Source organism: Mustela putorius, unplaced genomic scaffold (assembly GCF_011764305.1).
Source record: "Mustela putorius furo isolate JIRA1106 unplaced genomic scaffold, ASM1176430v1.1 tig00000224_pilon_pilon_pilon, whole genome shotgun sequence".
NCBI lineage: Eukaryota > Metazoa > Chordata > Mammalia > Carnivora > Mustelidae > Mustela > Mustela putorius.
Window position 1 is genome coordinate 29875880 of NW_025421321.1, and position 17808 is coordinate 29893687.

Consider the following 17808-nt stretch of genomic DNA (forward strand, 5'->3'; position numbering starts at 1 on the left):
TAGGATTGCTGAGGTTTTCTATGTACCAGACACTGTTCTAAGTGCTTCATATGACTAAACTAATTTCATTCTTCTAACTAATAATATAGGTGAAAAAACTGAAGCATAAAGAGGATAAGCAACTTGTCCAAAGTCACACAACTATGAAAGGCAGATCCAGGATTTGTATCCTAGTGATCTGTGCCCAGAGACAGGCTCTTCATCACTGGCATGCTGTCTCTCAAACAGGCCCAATGAACTGCACCATGATTCAACCAGCAAATGGCAAGCGAGGTCTCACATTCCCCAAAGCCTGTGACTTGCTAGTAATAAACTAAAAGTGAAAGAACTCTTTTATAAGCAATCAAAAAATGAGAAAGAGAGCACTTAACTACCTTTATGTCATTTAGGAATTCAATGTCTTTCTTCTGTATGGTGTTATTTGTCCATATTAAGGCACTATAGGACTTGGTCTTTTCTTCTTCACCTTCTTTCATATGTCCTATTGCCTCTCTAAACAAAAAAAAAAAGGGGGGGGGATGTTTGTCTAAAAACACAGAATACACACAAGCCTTGCCCCAAACTTCCCTTCCTCTAAAAATAGCTTTATTGAGATAAGACTTACGTACAATTCCCATTTTAACTATATGATTCAGTGATTTCTAGCATGTTTATAGAGTTGTGTAGCCATCACCATAATCTAATTTTAGAATACTTCATCACCCTAAAAAAGAAACTCCATACCTATTTGCAGTCATTTCACATGCCCTACTTCCCCCAACCTTTGACAACCACTAATTGACTTTATGTCTCTATAGATTTCCCTACTCTGAATATCTCATATAAAATAGAATCATACAATATGTGATATGTGGTATCTGGCTTCTTTCACTTCATAACATTTTCAAGGTTCATCCATGTTGGAGAATGTATCAGGACTTTTTTCCTTTTTATTACTGAATAAAATCCCTCTGTATGGAGATACCATATATTGTCCATGGACATTTGGGTTGTTTCTATTTTTTTTTTTTAAGATTTTATTTATTTATTTGACAGAGAGAGATCACAAGTAGGCAGAGAGGCAGGCAGAGAGAGAGGGGCCAAGCAGGCTCCCTGCTGAGCAGAGAGCCCGATGCAGGGCTCAATCCCAGGATCCTGGGATCATGACCTGAGCCGAAGGCAGAGGCTTTAATCCATGGAGCCACCCAGGTGCCCCTGTTTCTACATTTTTGCTATTATGGATAATGCTACTGTGAACATTCATGTGGAAGTCTTTGCGTGGATATACATTTTCATTTCTCTTGGGTATATATCTAGAAGTGGAATTGCTGGGTCATAATGGTAACTCTACGTTTAACCTTTTGAGAAACTGTCAAACTGTCTTTCAAAGTGGCCACACATACACTCCCACAGCAATATACAAGGGTTTTGATTTCTCCACATCTTTGCCAACTTTTGTTTTTTTTCTGTCTTTTTGATTATAGCCATCCTAGTGAGAGTACAGTGAGCTATCACTGAGGTTTTGATATGTCTTTTCCCAATGGCAAATGATACTGAGCATTTTTTTCATGTATTCATTCATTAATTGTATATTCTCTTTGGAGAAATGCCCACTTAACCATCTCCCTCATTTTTAATTGCATTGTTTTCTTATTATTGAGTTGTAAGAGTTCCTTATATATTCTGGAGATAATTCTGTTAACAGATAAATCATCTACAACCAGAACTTGCCTTCTGAGACCATCTCCTGTGATTCCACTCTTACCTTGTGACAAGCTGCAAGTCACGGACTTGGATTTTGTTAGATGAATTATTAATTTTCTGTAGTAGCAGAAAAAGAGAAACAATTAGCAACTCCCGTCCAGTTATAGAGTTGCAGAAACATGACAATTTCCATGTCATGAAGTGGTTTACCTGCTGAAGTTCCTTAATTTCTTGTGAAGTGAAATGTACTCTATGAGGATTCACCAGCTCAATTGCAAAGGGCCTTCCTGGCAGCACACACCCCGTCATGAAACAGAAACGTGTTGATGGAGTTAACATTTGGGCTAATGCAAGAGGGTTAGGAGGTGTGAAAAAACGAGTTGAGCTCTAGAGGACTGAAAGTTTAGTGACATGCCTACATCTGGGGGAGGGAAGGATGTGTGAAAGTATCAAGGGGCTTTTTGGAGGCTGCTAAACCCCAGTACAGGCAGTATGTGAAAATGACTGCTTTCCCAAAGGTCCATGAACAAGGCTTGTTAATTATAAAATAAAATCCAAAGAGCTGCTAATTGACTTGGTTACACTAAGGTAACGTTACCACACATGGCAATGCCCAGGGATACCAAACTGAAATCCATTCTCCTAAACCTAATCCACTAGTGAAATGGAAAAGTTATGATTCCATAAGGGGAAGGGACTATTAATCTCAAGTTTAGGATTAACTCTCATCATCTTTTTTGTAATGCAACAATGTAAAATGAGAGAAATGGAGGCTAAGAGAGCAGAATCGCTTTTTAAATGAAGATGGGCATTTTGAAAGCTATACTGGTGCTGCTGAAATGTTATCAAATGGAACAATTAATAAGCGAACTTTTGGAAAAACTCAGGCACCACCTTGTTAATGCACATAAAAGTCCCTTAGAACCTACAGGCATGTAATAAGGATGGCCTCTTAAGAAATAAATCCTGTTAAGACATAATCGTATCTTTTATAAAGGTAGGTCCACAATCCACAAAGCTTCCTCGATGGGAGAAGCTCTGGGCTCTGCCCACTTTGGTTTTAATAGCGAACCTGCTGTCTGAGAAGGGTGATAGTCTGAAAGTTAGTTCTAGTCAAGTGATGCTGTTGTAATCTTACCATTTCCTAATGTTCTCACGTCTACATCTTCTCTTCCAGAGGAGGAAAAATTAAAGCCTTTGCAAAGCAGATCAAGAAAAGCAATCAGTAACACAGTAACCCTAAGACTTTCATTCCCACCCCTCGGTAGAGACTTCATTTGTCTTGAACAATCTATAGGAAAATTCCAAGGGATAGTCATCCCACCTCTAATCCCAATCTCCAATAAAAGTAGCAATGATAGTAAGAAACACCATTGATGGAGTACTTTGTTTTATGCTGGGCACTGAGCTAAAATTCTACATACATTATTTCCTTTAATCTTTATTTTATTTTATTTTATTTTTGTCAGAGAAAGAGAGAGGGAGAGAGAGTGAACACAGGCAGATGCAGAGGGAGAAGCAGACTCCCTGCTGAGCAAGGAGCCCAATGTGGGACTCCATCCCAGGACGCTGGGATCATGACCTGAGCCGAAGGCAGCTGCTCAACCAACTGAGCCACTCAGGCGTCCTTTAATCTTTATTATAACCTTATGGTGTAAGTATTAAATAAAAGAACACCAAGCTTCTAAAATGATATGTACTTTTCCCAAGATCCCATGATTGAATGGCAGAGCTGCTCCTGATGTCACTTTAACTGTCATCCTATGCCACCATCCTGTGGGAAAGCCAAAGGGAAAGAGCACTATTCGGAGGAAGGACCCACTATAAGCCTGACCACAAGCTTATGGTGAAAAATCTATCCTTTAAATCCTTTAGAAATTTAACCTCTTTCCTTTTTTCCTTAAAGCAAAACAAAGCAAAAACATTTATTTGAGAATTAAACTCTATGAAAAGAAGAGAGGAAAAGAAGGGTTTAAAAACAAATTTTTATGTTAAACAAACCTAGGCTAGGATCATAACAAAACTAGTGTTCATTCTAAGATAGAGGAATCACTCTAGCCTAAAAAGCTGCAAATATTAGAATGGGAAATGGCATTTAAAAAGGGGGGGCAGGGGTTATATGACAACTTTCCTAGATACAAAACTGATAATTTCACCATCATCACCATAGGAAAAATTACTAGAGGCGGGCATTATCATAAATGTTTCATATATGTTAACACTATGAGGTAGGTATGCTCATTATCCTCATTTTGCTTACAAGGAAAATGAGACAGGATAGGTAACTCACCTAGGATCACATCACTGGTAGGTGGTAAGGCCAGGATCTGAACCAGACAATCTGACCCCAGAGTCTCTTAACCACCACAAAGACAGTTCAAACTCGTCTCAAGGAAAGCAAGACCAGTATTCTGAGAGAAGGGATTAGAAAAGGCTGGGATGTTTGGAGAACTCTGGTCAGTCCTTAGAGTTTGGCAAAGTGTAAGATCTCTGAACACATATCTTGGAGACTAGAATTCAGACTTACACCCTGATTTATTTACTCAGGAGCAAATATCTATAGTGGGCATGTGCAAGGCACTACACTAGATCCTGGGGAGAAAAACAAGATGGACACGGGGCTTACTGTTTGTGGAGGGATAAGAAGTGCAATATAGCGAGTAGAGCTAGGACAGGAAGCATACAGGAACGTTCTTGTTCTAAAACTACAGTTGCAGCATGAGCTATGAGGTTTGTATTTATTCCTCAATGGTCCAGCCACTTTGGATAGCACAAGACGAGAAGAACAAGATAGCTGGGAAGAACAAATGGGAAAGGTGGAAGGAAGTGAACACCATTCCGACAGCCACCTTTTTCCAAGGAAAGAGTCTGCATATAAAGGTCCCATGTAGATTTTAGAAAGAGGAGGGTGAACAAGCTTGAAAAGTCCTATGGAAATGACACTGAAGATTAGCCCTCTTTCCTAGGATGTGTAGCTGTGAAGAAAGAAGAATTTCATTCCTCTTTCACCTGTAAGAAATCCCTTTTGCAAGCCAAGGTCAGCACATTGTGGAAACAGGCTCTGAGCTGTTGTTTGTCATGTACTACCAGAGTCAGGTAGGCTCCTTTCTGCCCACAGGGCCCAAAGCTATAGGTCTTACTGAGAGAAGCAACACAGAGCTGGTTAGGTAAGGGCTAGACATCCAAGGTAGGCCTAGAACATATGCTGCTGTGTTAACACCTGAGAACTGGCCAGGTAAGCAGCCATGAAACTACAGGATCAGGCTCTTCTCAAGGCAGAGAATCTAAGAAAGGTAAGGAGTAGGATTCTGTGAAACATTAAGACCCCAAGAACCCTCCATTCCATGTTTACACTACATTTTTAAACTGTTAATAGAACCCATAGTAACATCAGCAGCTGCTAGTCAGAGTCAACAGACTCAGGAACAGCACTAAGTAGGGGTAGAGAGCTAAACGGAGAGTTCAGAGGGGCATCTGGGAAGATACTGACTCCCTGGGTCTGTGATCTGTCTTACACCTGACCACCTCCATCTCTAAAGCAGCCGTAATGTTAGCAAACCAGGGGATCCACAGTGACTGAGCCACAACCTGTGACAGGTAGGGGTGAAGGGAATGAACAGGACACAAAGAGGTAAGTCTACCAGTGACAGCTAAATCAGACCAGAGATTTCCAGTTCATAAATTGGCCCATAGGGCACCTGGGTGGCTCAGTGGGTTAAGCCGCTGCCTTCGGCTCAGGTCATGATCTCAGGGTCCTGGGATTGAGTCCCGCATCGGGCTCTCTGCTCGGCAGGGAGCCTGCTTCCTCCTCTCTCTCTCTCTCTCTGCCTGCCTCTCTGCCTACTTGTGATCTCTCTCTGTCAAATAAATAAATAAAATCTTTAAAAATAAATAAATAAATTGGCCCATAAAACTTCCACAAGTTCTAGCCCATTAATAAGAAAGAGTTGCAGAAAACAAGGCTCTTGAGAAGTCCAGAGAAACATTAAATCGAGACAAAGGAAGAGGGGACACTTATTATATCTTTTAGAAAAATATTTCAAATTTGGACACTTCATTGAGAAAGTGTCCAAATTTGGGGGGGTAACCTTTAACCCTTTAACCCTTTAACCCTTTATTCTGTGTAATTATGAATATTAGCTGACAACAAAAGGAAAAGGAGTTACCACCTTAAGTATTAGGAAATACATGTTTAAAATTTGGTTGAGTTTTCATTCTTTCTTTTTTTTTCCTTAAGGATTTTATTGTTAAACCAGACAATCTATACATCAGACAATCTATACATGTATAGATGTTACAGACAAGTAACATCTATACATGGGGCTTGAACTCAGAACCCTGAGACTAAGAGTGGCATACTCTACCAACTGAGCCAGCCAGGTATCCCGCTTGAGTTTTCTAAATTCACATTATGCCTTGTCTTATCCCCCTAATTCTGTGAGTTCTTTGAGCCTTTTGCTAAAGGAACAGATATTTCAAAATCCAAAACGAACCAAGTGCAAGAATGATCAGAATTATCAGAGGTTTAGCTAGTCAGCAGTGGTCCTCATACCCACGGCAGACCAACGATGCGACTGACAAATGGGCAGATGCAAGAGGATAAAGGCCTCAGAAGATCAAATTCAGTAGTTTGGACTTTAATCCTATATGTAGTCACTGGCAAGTTTTCAGCACGGAAATAACATGACAGATATTTATTCAATAAGTGAAATAATAAATGGGTTAGGGGAAAATTTCTTAGACACACTGACATTGAGAGTGTGTCAAAGTTTATTACTCATTAACTAGGGGATTAACAAGTAGATAATATAATGTGCCCATTGAAAGTGAGAGAAACAAGTTTGTATCTCCCATTTCGGAGAAGGAATCTTTATTTATTATTATTATTATTATTATTATTATATTATTTATATATAAATAGAATATATATAAATATAATATATATTATGTATAAATATACTTATATATGTATATATTTTATTATTTATATATTATATTATATTATTTTTATTATTATTATTATTTTAATTTTTAAATTATTTTATTTGAGAGAGAGAGAGAGAGAGCACACATGGGTGAGAGGGAAGGGGAGAGAGAATCTGAAGCCAACTCCACACTGAGCACAGAATACAGAGCCCTATGAAACCAAGAGAGTCGGATGCTCAAACTACTAAACCACCCAGGCCCCCCATGGGGAAGAAGGACCCTTTATGTAAGAAGCTAGACTACTTCATACAATATTGCTTATTTTCAGAGAGTTGTAAACCATAGAGGTACAACAGTCAGAACCATCTTCCCAGAGCCATCAGACATGAACCACAGAGAGAACAAGTAATATATCTTGAGATGCACAGGTTTAGCAAACTGATGCTTCCAATCAGGCATTTCGAACAACAGGCTTATCCCCTAACAAGGAGCCAGTAGCACAGGGGTCTAGAGGTCTGCTTTTTCTCAGGCAGTTCCTCAATACATTTCCTCAGGATACAATTATGGATGCTAAACACATAGTTTGCTTCATTTTCAGTTTGTGTATAATTTTTTCCCCCTCAAATGGAAAATGAAACCAAGCTTCCTGCATGACAGATTGCAAGGGGGAAACAGACAGCTCTTTCAGAGCCTCCCAACAGCCCTACTGGTAATGGGGGCTTCCTTGGGACCCAAATAATCAAAACTGAAAGTTTCTTGAATCATCTCATAGAAAGAGTAAGGTGGCCCCACAGAATCTGGAAGAGACTTTTTATGCTAAAGCTTGATTTTTACTTCTTCATAACTTGGATAATTCTCATGGGATAACCAGTATATAAATATTAAGTAGGTAAAAGCTCATGCCAATATCCCAGAGTCTTGATTGCTAAGATTTTGGAAAATGTTAGGTTGTTAGGTTAATTTTCTTTTTTCAGTAAACAATTTTTTTTTTAACGATGTTATTTATTTGACAGAGAAAGAAAGAAAGAGAGAGCACAAGCAGGGCAGGTGGAGGCAGGGGAGAAGCAGGCTCCCTGCCCAGCAAGGAGCCCAATGCAGGGGTTAATCCCAGGACCCTGAGATCATGACCTGAGTCAAAGGCAGATGCTTAACGATCTGAGCCATGTAGGCACCCCTCAGTAAACAACTCTTAAAGACCCTTAAAAAGAGGATCCACCAACCCAATAGGCAACAAATTATAAGAAGGATGTAGTTTAAAGTCCTCTTTCCTCTTGACAAGGCAGAGAGCTGGAAGGGACAGCCGTATCTCTTCTCAGTCATCTGCCTGCCATTCCTCAGGCAGGCCTGCCTTAAGGTTTTCAGAGTGAATGGTGGATATCAAACTGGTTCCTCAAAAAAGGTGTTCTAATTATGCCAGGAGACCCACTTCAAAGTAAATCACTATTTACTGCCTACAGTTTTTCCTGATGTACAATATGACTTTCTGCAATTGAAATCTTGGCCCCTTTCCTCTAGTCTAATCCCAGGTGACATCACAAGGATCCAAGCTGCCTATGACCTGACGGACCTACTGAGACAAAGAAAAATAAACCTGACAGGATCTGATTCATTCCATAAACCTGGGCTCATTAATACCTAGAAAATGAAACACAACATACTATCATTAGGTCTTTGTAAAATGGTAGCTGTTGATCTCTCTTCTCTAGTCTTGAACTTCATCGCAGGACATGTTAGCAATTAGGCTGGGAACCAGGCATTTGCCAGTGATTGTTCTTGAACAAGCACTGGATGTGGAAGTTGTGTTTTAATTTCCTCATATTTCCCCAAAAGAGGCCAGGTCTGAGGTGCCCCAAGGTCAGAGGTTAAGTACATTCACTTAAAATAGCTTGTTGAGGGGTTTTGAATTTGCCCAGGAAAGAACAGTCATCTTGAGAAAGGAAAGAAATACTTGGCTCAAATCCAGCCCAAGTCAGAGGTGCTCAGGCCATGGTGACTCCTGTTCATGGGAAGCTGCCAGGTAAGGAACCCAGATTTGCTGGGGATTTACAAAATTCAGAAATCCTTCCTGCCACCTCTAAGAAATCTATTCATGAATGACAATGTATTTAAAATAGGAATAATACTTACTCTCTGCTTTGAATACTGCCAAAAGATGATCTGAGATTAATTCTTCCACTGAAGATTCCAGCTTCCTTTCTCCATCAATTATCCAAGGAGTCTGTGGTAGATTCCTAGAATATTTATTATATCTCCCTGCCAAAGAAACATAAGGTAACCTGGATGGAATGCTATAATAACACAATATAACACAATAGGATAAAACAACTATTTATTGAGTGCCAATATCCTAGGTGCCATGAAATAAAACAATGTTTACCCTTCAACTAACTTATAATCTAATTTGGGGAGCCAGCACACAGACATATAAATAATTAAATTAAAAGATTAAAGGTAACAGTAGAAGAGATGGCTAAGGACATGATTTGAACCATCAAATGAGCTCTAAAGGAATGCTCAGTATATTTATTAATCTGATTGGCTGACTGAACAAGTTATATTGTGGAACAACCCAAGGATCATGAGAAAAAAAAAAAACAAACAAACAGCAATTACTGCTTTTACACCTGATTAATAATACTTTTAATGCAATACTCATTGGTGATAATATATTCCAAAGAATTCAAATATAGGAAATTTTGAAGTTTTTGTAATTAAAAAAAAAAAACAAAAAACGACCCTAATAGAATAGGATTCATTGCTTTATGAATCAAGCTGCACTAATGGCAGATGGTTTTCATTACCATAAGGCAGGGTGTCATAGTTGAGACTAGAGAGCAATTTCATTTCAGCTATTCCTGTGAAATCGATGCAGCTTTCAAAACAAAAACTATCTGCTAGATTACCTCTTGGAAAGGTCAATGCAACAATATTTTTTTTTAAGGCAGAAGCTCAGTATTCAGTCATTTTGCAGATAATAAAATTATTTTTTTTCAAGTTCACTTTCATGCTCTCTGTGGCTAAGTTTCTCCTGATCAGTTTCGGGTTTCTGTATCTACCCATATTTCTATGGGTACTGGCCATCTCTGATGGAAACTATTAAACCCTGAGAAGTATCATTTCCCTTTGGCATATAACAAAACTAAGTGAACCTTAAAAATGCCTATAGAACCTAAAATAAGCTTGGCTATCATTCCTAATTCTCAAAAGAGGTAACTAACCAGAACCTAATAACAAATATAAGAAGGAAACAAAGGAGTCATTTGAGTTTTTCAGAAAGGAGAGTAAGTCGACAGTGTAAGTATATTCTAGACTAAATATTTTACCAGCCACAAAAACAGCACCATGAGCACACTCAATTTCAAGAACAGTGCAAACAGCCTTTGGTGAGTTTGGAGGACAAGGAAACTGCCTGCAAAACAAAATACATTTTACAGCTACTATTTTCCAGACATGATATTGAACCACATAACTAGGATGAATCAGCATTGTCTGAGACACACAGAGCCCAAGCCTTTCGTGGATTAAGCCACTCCCTAACGTTTTTAAGTTTTGGAATCACTGGGGTCTTTCAGGCCTCACGTACATTTTAATACATGAGAGTGGTACTAAGTAAATCAGGGCTCTGCTACTACCTTTCACTTAGGAGGCCTCATGTTCCCAGATGATAATTTCTAACAGCCTTGGAGTTTGAGAGAAAAACCCATACTTACGAAGCGGAAGCCTTTCTGGGTTCTTTAGCCATTTTGCTATCCATGAACACTTGATGCCATCTTATAAAACCCTTAATCATTTGGGTAAAGTTGATGTGCATTGACACACTAGTCACAGGAGTAAGCCCCACCCGTGGGGAGGGTCTCTGCCATTTTTCTTCTCATTCCAATTATGACCTCAGGGCCAGAAAAAGTGGAATGTGGCAGACTTTGCCCTTTAGCTAAGAAACTTCAATCGAACTGAAGACAGACAGGAAAGAGCAATATATGGCTTTATTTTCTGTCTACCATCTGGGAACTTCCAAAGCCATACCTGTAAAAGACTAGATATGGATTTACTCCAAATGCTTGCCTTGAAAATGTCATAGTTTCCCAAGATGTCTTAACAAAAAAATCACTTAGAAACTCAGGAACTATTGCTTGTAGAGAGTAGCTAACTTTACCTTCTAAAATTTAATAGAAGTATTTCCATTTCCTGAGGCTTGCTTTTAGTCAGTAAAATAAATAAAACCTGCTTCATAGCTCCATTGTTTGAAATTTATTCAAGGATATTCTGGAAGAATAACTATGATAATATTTTATCGAATAAAATGAGCACAATGAGAGTTAAAATGTAAGGTTTACTGTATTTCATTATATTTTAACCAGTGAAGAACTCATGAGCCTTTCTCTCCCTCTTCTGGAGATGGATAATACTCGAAATGCAGAATGAAGGATGTAATGGAGAGTCCAGAATCCTGGCTCTAAGTCCACCTATTACCCAGTTGAAATCTTAGGCAAGTCAACTCCCTCAATATCCTCTTCTAAAGATAAAGAAGTTGGGTTTGAGTCATAAATTCAAATGTCAGTTTGACAAACATGTATTAAACAATACTACACACCAGGTACTATGCCAGGGAATAGGAATATAACAATGACTAAGACACAATCATCATCCCTGAAATACATCCAGTTTTGTTTTAGAGATAATCCAGATTATCTCTAACATCCCTTTTATTCAAAAATTCCATGATGCTCCCACGTTTCTATACTTCTACTTACTTGAGGAAATCCTCTTCTTTTATCTTATTCAACGCTTTCATAACTGCCATTCTAGTGAACACTGACTATATAAAGTAAAAATGAAAAAAAAGACATTTTGTCACCCAGACAAGAAAACATCGGAGGTGAAACACAAAACATGGTTGGAGAAATTACATCATTTTAAACCATACTTACAGGAGAGAAATACTTAAGTGCTCCAAGAAAATAAAACATATGCATTCATACTGTCAGTTCTCCCTCCAACCCTTCTTTTCAATTTAGCCTATGTCAATTATACCACGTAGGTCTAGCAGAACAATTTAACAGCAGGTTGCCAGCTAAGAGGTAAATAGAGCCAACCAGCCTGCCCTGGCATCTAGCAACTCAACATCACTCACCAGCCATAGATAAATTAAATGAATTCACCATGCTGAATAGAAGGGCATTTACAACAAATGTCCCACATGGGGTTTTTCAAGATAAGAAAAGTCCACCTATTATTATTATTATAAGAAAAGCCAAACCACATGGTAGATATACTAGAACAAATCAGTGCATATATACATGGCTTACTATAAAAAATCACAATGGTCTCTTCTGTTTGGAGAAATTACACTTTACTCTAAAGAGGCATAATGTAGGCATCTCAATGGTTTGTCATCAAATCAACGGTTTTCTAAACCATATTTTGGAGAACCCAAAGATACAAGGTTAAAACTGAAAAATAAGGGACGCCTGGGTGGCTCAGTTGGTTGGGCAGCTGCCTTCAGCTCAGGTCATGGTCCTGGCGTCCTGGGATCGAGTCCCACATCGGGCTCCTTGCTTGGCAGGGAGCCTGCTTCTCCCTCTGCCTCTGCCTGCCATTCTGTCTGCCTGTGCTTGTTCTCGCCTCTCTCTCTATGACAAATAAATAAATAAAATCTTTAAAAAAAAAACTGAAAAATAAGTGCCTATTTGTTAAGATATGACATCTCAAGCCTGCAAGAATCTCAAAAGGTCATGTAATTTGTTCCCAGCAAAAAGGCAGTAAAGCTGCATACACCTATACTACAGGCCAAATGATGTGGTGTCAATGATGCTTTGACAAAAATGTCCTTATCCCATTACTTGGTGCTTGACCTTGTATATTTCCTCAAAAACTAAAATAAGATTTTTAATATAAATATGGCTACAAGTCTTTTGGACAGAACTTTCCAACTAATTTGACAAAGCAATAAGCTAAAGTTATACACAAGATGGTGAGCCCTCTAATTCACAAGGGCAGAGGGGCAGGACCTGGATGGAAAGAACTCCCAGGCCCATTAGAACTCCCAGGCCCATTGCTTCCAACTTAGAGCAACTTCATCTGTTAACCTCAGGGTGCTGAACAAACATGGTAATATTCTAGGTGTACCATGATATGAGAAAGGTAGGAAGGAGTGCTTTAGGCTTCGTCTGCATTTGTAAATTATTTTCTCACAGGGCGTTCAACAAATGTTACGAACTCTCCCCCACCCCACAACCCTGAGCCCAGTTCCAAAAGGCTCAGCAATTAATCAAAGCAAGAGTAAAGACCAACAGATGTATCTTTGGTAATAAACTTATATATATTTTTAACAACCATAACAGCAAAATGGATGTTAGTAAAATTAAGAATGCCTGAGTCTCTGTATAAAACAGGCTAAGTATCTGTGGCATGAAATCTTGCCAATATCATTGCCATGCCATTCCATCCTGGCATAGTAGAAACTAAAAATACTTGCTAACTAATTCGCTCACTAACATGAAGACCAGCTTATATCAAATAAAGTGAAGTTTAAATAAAATGCCCTTTTGCAATATAGTCTGAAATAGGCCATATTAATTCAGATTGTCCTAAGTAAAATAATTTATTTTGGATTATATTTCTTAAATACCAATTCCTAGAAAATGAATATTAGATAAACGTTTGGAATGCTAATAATTAACATGGATTTTCTCCAATGAGGTAACTTTGGGATTAAAACCTAAAAGCTAGATTTCCCCTAAATGGAAAATAGTAACATCATTGAAACACTCATTCTAAATTTAACATCAGGGAAACAACCCAGACAGTGACACAAATATGAGAATGTTTGTGTTATGACTTCCAAACTAGAGGCAAAGATATTCAGGGTTGAAAAAAATAAAAATAAATGTAGCAAATGAAAGTATTTAAAGAATGATTCTTAGTATAACATATTGCCAGGATTTCTAATGCATATCATTTTGTTGTTAATCTGAATATTCAGCTCAGACAAAACTCAATAATGAATAAAAAGGAGGAATCCTTACCTGTTTGTTTTTGGCTGGCTTGAAGCAATCTGGGCATATCACACGTCTAAGTAAAATTCAAGTTTATAAAAAAAAGTTAGTGGGTTTATTTTGGGGTGAATATAACTAAAATATATTTTATATATTTTAATATATATGGCTGCTAAACTCAACATATTAAGAGCAAACAAAATTAATCCCTATACCAACTGTAGTTGGTATTTTAAGACATGATAAGTTCTGATAGGCTCATTACAAAGAGGAGGAACACTGTTTCATGAAAACCAAAAAGCATGAACAATGTTACACAACTGACATTGTTGTTTACGTAGCAACTTACAGGAAGTGGCAATCCTCAACTGTTTCTGGGTGAGCAAAGACCACACTCACTTCAAACAAGCTCTAAAAATTATAAAGACAGTTTAAAAATGAGCAAAAGGAAACCAACATCTAACCACTTATGAATGGAAATAGAAATTAATTCTCAAAGATTGGCTCACAAATAGTGACAAGGAAAACTGGAAATACTACTGTTCTCAAATCAGCTTGTGCACAGGACAGCTGGAAAGGAAATAGTTTTGTTTGTTTGTTTGTTTGTTTGTTTACTTCTAAAGTTCAGTCACTAGCAATTCTGCAAAAAAATTTTTTAAATAAATTTGTATGATTTTTGTGTATGTATATAAATTCAATGTGAAGATGAAAGAGAATTCAGGGAATTGGAAAGAGATAACAGAAAGGAGAATTGTCCCTATGATTAGAATTATTAGCAAGGTAAAAGCATTTCATTATATACATGCTTAAAATCTCTGCGGGAGCCTTTATTTTTTATTATTTATTTTGTGGCACTTTGAGTGCTCACACTTCTTAGTGGATTTGAGTTTTAAAAGAGAGATCTTAATTTTTATTATAAAAATGATACATACAAGTTATAAAATAATCCAACAGAATATATTTTTAATCTCACACCACCAAGGTATAACATATTAACAGGTGTGTTTCCTCCTAGCCATTTTTATGAATATAAACATAAATATATATGCTTCTTAGGATATTAAACATACTTTTAGAAAATTTCTTTATTTAATTAACATTATGTGGTGGACACCTTTCATCTCTTCAACTCTAGAGACTGTTGGACATTTAAGTTGTAAACTTTTCCATTATTAAAAAATGCTATAATAAACATCCTTGCATACAAAAAAGCACAATTTCATACTCTACATACATTAATCTTCACAGAGGACAAAATTCCACATTGAGAAAAATGACAAATCCCATACCATGTAACAATATTATCTTTTTAATTGATTATTTCCGTATTTACTGATTGCACTGGATTGTTAACAAGCATATTAGCTTCTCTAGAATCATAATACTGAATAGCCAAATTTTTTCTTTCCTCTCTAATTTACAAAGTAAAATTAAAATTATAAGACTTGCTTTTACTCAAGAAAACTTCACTCATTCTGAATCTATTAGAATATTGTTGCATCTTTTGTTTACCATTTTCTGTTCTCACTAGCTCAACATGTAAAATTACTTATGCTTCAAAACTGAAGTTTGAGGTAAAAATATTTTGCATCAATGACTTCTCTAATCTCCAAAGTACTTTCATTACCTCATTTCCCCTCCATATATGTGTGAAGTGGTTTTATTCTCTATTCTGTCAGTATTCAGTTTAAAGGAGAGAGTTTATTCTTACTAACAGAAGGAAACAGAGCTATATAATTCTAAATGGTGAATAATTTTTTAACTATCTAGCTTTGAAAGACAGTTTTGTGATTTTACTTGAATAGGGGTGTGTCTGATATTCAGGGAATTTCCTTCAAGCAAAATCATGAAGCAATGAGGCCATACTATTAAAATCTAATTTAAGATGAGCTGGGAATATATCCTGTTTCCACATCTGAAAAACTATTGAGCTCTTCCCTAAACTTCAGTCCATTCTGGAGACTGAGGCAAGGTCCATTCTGGAACAGGGGAGATGACTAAGTGTTCTGTCTTCAAAGCCAGTCTTTACCTAAAATAGAGGGACTTGAGATACAACAAGGTGGGACAGGTTGAGCCCATGCTCACTATAGTTGACTGATTATATTTGAAAACAAGATTAGCCACAGATAACCAAATTTAAATAGTCTAGAGTTAACTCCACACTTATTCATAGTTACTTACGTATTGCTTTGTATCAGTATATGTGTCTCTCCAATTAAACTATAAACATATTGAAGGCTTAGATTCATTTCTAATCTTTTAAAGTCAATTATGGTACACTATATTTGTTACACTCATAAATGCCTTAGATCACAAAGAAGTCTTTAAAAATAAAATCTTTCTCAATTTAAAACTGCTAGAAATAAGTATTTTAAAAGTTTAAAAATTCTCCATTAGGTTATTTAAAAAGAAGATTATTTTGGCTAATCAAAATTCTGCCATGTAATGAAGTAAAACTCATAAAACCAGAGAATGAAATTAACAATGCAGATGACCCAATACCTTTCCATCAATGGGAACACCCAGTTCCTCTGAAATTAGCGGGTGAGTTATCCATTTGTAGGCTTCTTTCAGCTGAACAATATCATTTCTTCCCAGAGACAGACTCTGTTTTCTGAATAACATAAAAATTAATTCACTGACATGAAAAACTTCACTTTTTCTGCTAAAGGCAAGAATTTATGCAATTATTTAAAAATATTTATTGAGTGCCTACTATGTTCCAGGCACTATTTTTTACACATTAGCTAGAAAGCAGAGAGGAAGCAGACAAAAATTCCTCCGCTCATGGACCTTACAGTCTAGTAAAATCAAAAAAATGGCTCTTTAAAATGGTACATAAGACAGTTTTTAAGCTTCAAAGACAAAAGTATACTGATGAGTTTTTCTGAGCTACCAGATTCCAGGATTTATACATCAGAGGACAGAAAGGTGGAATAGAAGGGATTGTTTAGAAGCAACACAACTGTGTATTACAATAATCTCATCTAGACTAAAAATGTTTACATCTACTCTCATCCTGATAATGAGGCTTACTTTTGGGAAATCAGTATGAAAGCTGTACTTCAGTGCTAAAGAAGAAACATTAAATCCTAAAGTATCAATGTGCTGTAATGCTTGTCACTTTAATATCAGAAAAATGTCTGAATAAAAACCTGATATTCCCCCGAATCTACTCATAAGCCAATAAATAGGTTTGGGGAAGTCCCAGTTATGATCTCTAGCTTTTAGTTTGTAACCCAAAATTGTTATAGAAAGGAACTGAAGGGGGTGCCTCATGGGATGCTTGATCTCAGGGTCATGGATTCAAGTCCCACGTTGGGTATGAAGCCAACTAAAAATCAAATAAAAAAGAAAGCAACTAAAGTTTTTAAAAAGAAAAAAAAAACCTGCATGGTGTGATACTAATAAAAGTGCTTTGCTGGGGCACCTGGGTGGCTCAGCGGGTTAAAGCCTCTGCCTTTGGATCAGGTCATGACCCCAGGGTCCTGGAATCAAACCCCACCTTGGGCTCAGAGAGCCTGCTTCCTCCTCTCTCTCCCTGCCTGCCTCTCTGTCTACTTGTAATCTCCATCAAATAAATAAATAAAAATTTTTAAAAAAAAAAGTGCTTTACTATGCTGAGAATACTATGATATCACTAATGAATTAACAAGTTCACACCATTCCAATAATTACTCTTATTCAAATAATCAGTTTTATGACTATAAACAGGGCTGCTTTTAACAAAAGAGATATTAGGACCAATTTGGGAATCACTTCTTTTATGTCCAATTTTCACTGATACAAATGACAGCTTATATCAAAAATTCATTGTAATTTAATTCTTGAAGACAAAAATACACTACTAACATAGGTAGAAAACAAATTTAGCTAATGACTAAATTTAATTGATCTAAAAAACATATAACAACAACTATCCTCTAAGAATACAAATTAAGAAATGGTTGATGTACATATTCTACACAGCTGAGAATAAAACTGGTTACACAGAATGCTTTCATATGCTTTGGGATTGTGGTTTAACAATGAAATAGATAAATCCTACATCTGACAAATAATCAAACTACTCTCTACATTCAAGAACTTTTTCTTTTTTTAAGAATTTTTATTTATTTATTTGACAGAGAGAGATCACAAGTAGGCAGAGAGGCAGGCAGAGAGAGAGAGGGAAACAGGCTCCCTGCTGAGCAGAGAGCCCAAT

General features: G+C 37.0%; 1 protein-coding gene across 5 annotated transcripts in view; it reads right to left on the bottom strand.

Moving 5' to 3' along the window:
- The window catches only part of PUS10 (pseudouridine synthase 10), a 76997-nt gene that overhangs the window by 10566 nt on the left and 48623 nt on the right, over positions 1-17808 (bottom strand). For all 5 annotated transcript variants that reach the window (XM_004742018.3, XM_045077874.1, XM_013051080.2 and 2 more), the window contains exons 6-15: positions 16107-16218; positions 13954-14015; positions 13635-13680; positions 11361-11425; positions 9933-10018; positions 8737-8862; positions 2822-2878; positions 1894-1970; positions 1745-1800; positions 375-492 (exon numbers count right to left, since the gene is read on the bottom strand). In XM_004742018.3, the coding sequence (XP_004742075.1) occupies positions 375-492; positions 1745-1800; positions 1894-1970; positions 2822-2878; positions 8737-8862; positions 9933-10018; positions 11361-11425; positions 13635-13680; positions 13954-14015; positions 16107-16218 (805 nt within the window). The remainder of the gene's footprint in view (positions 1-374; positions 493-1744; positions 1801-1893; positions 1971-2821; positions 2879-8736; positions 8863-9932; positions 10019-11360; positions 11426-13634; positions 13681-13953; positions 14016-16106; positions 16219-17808) is intronic.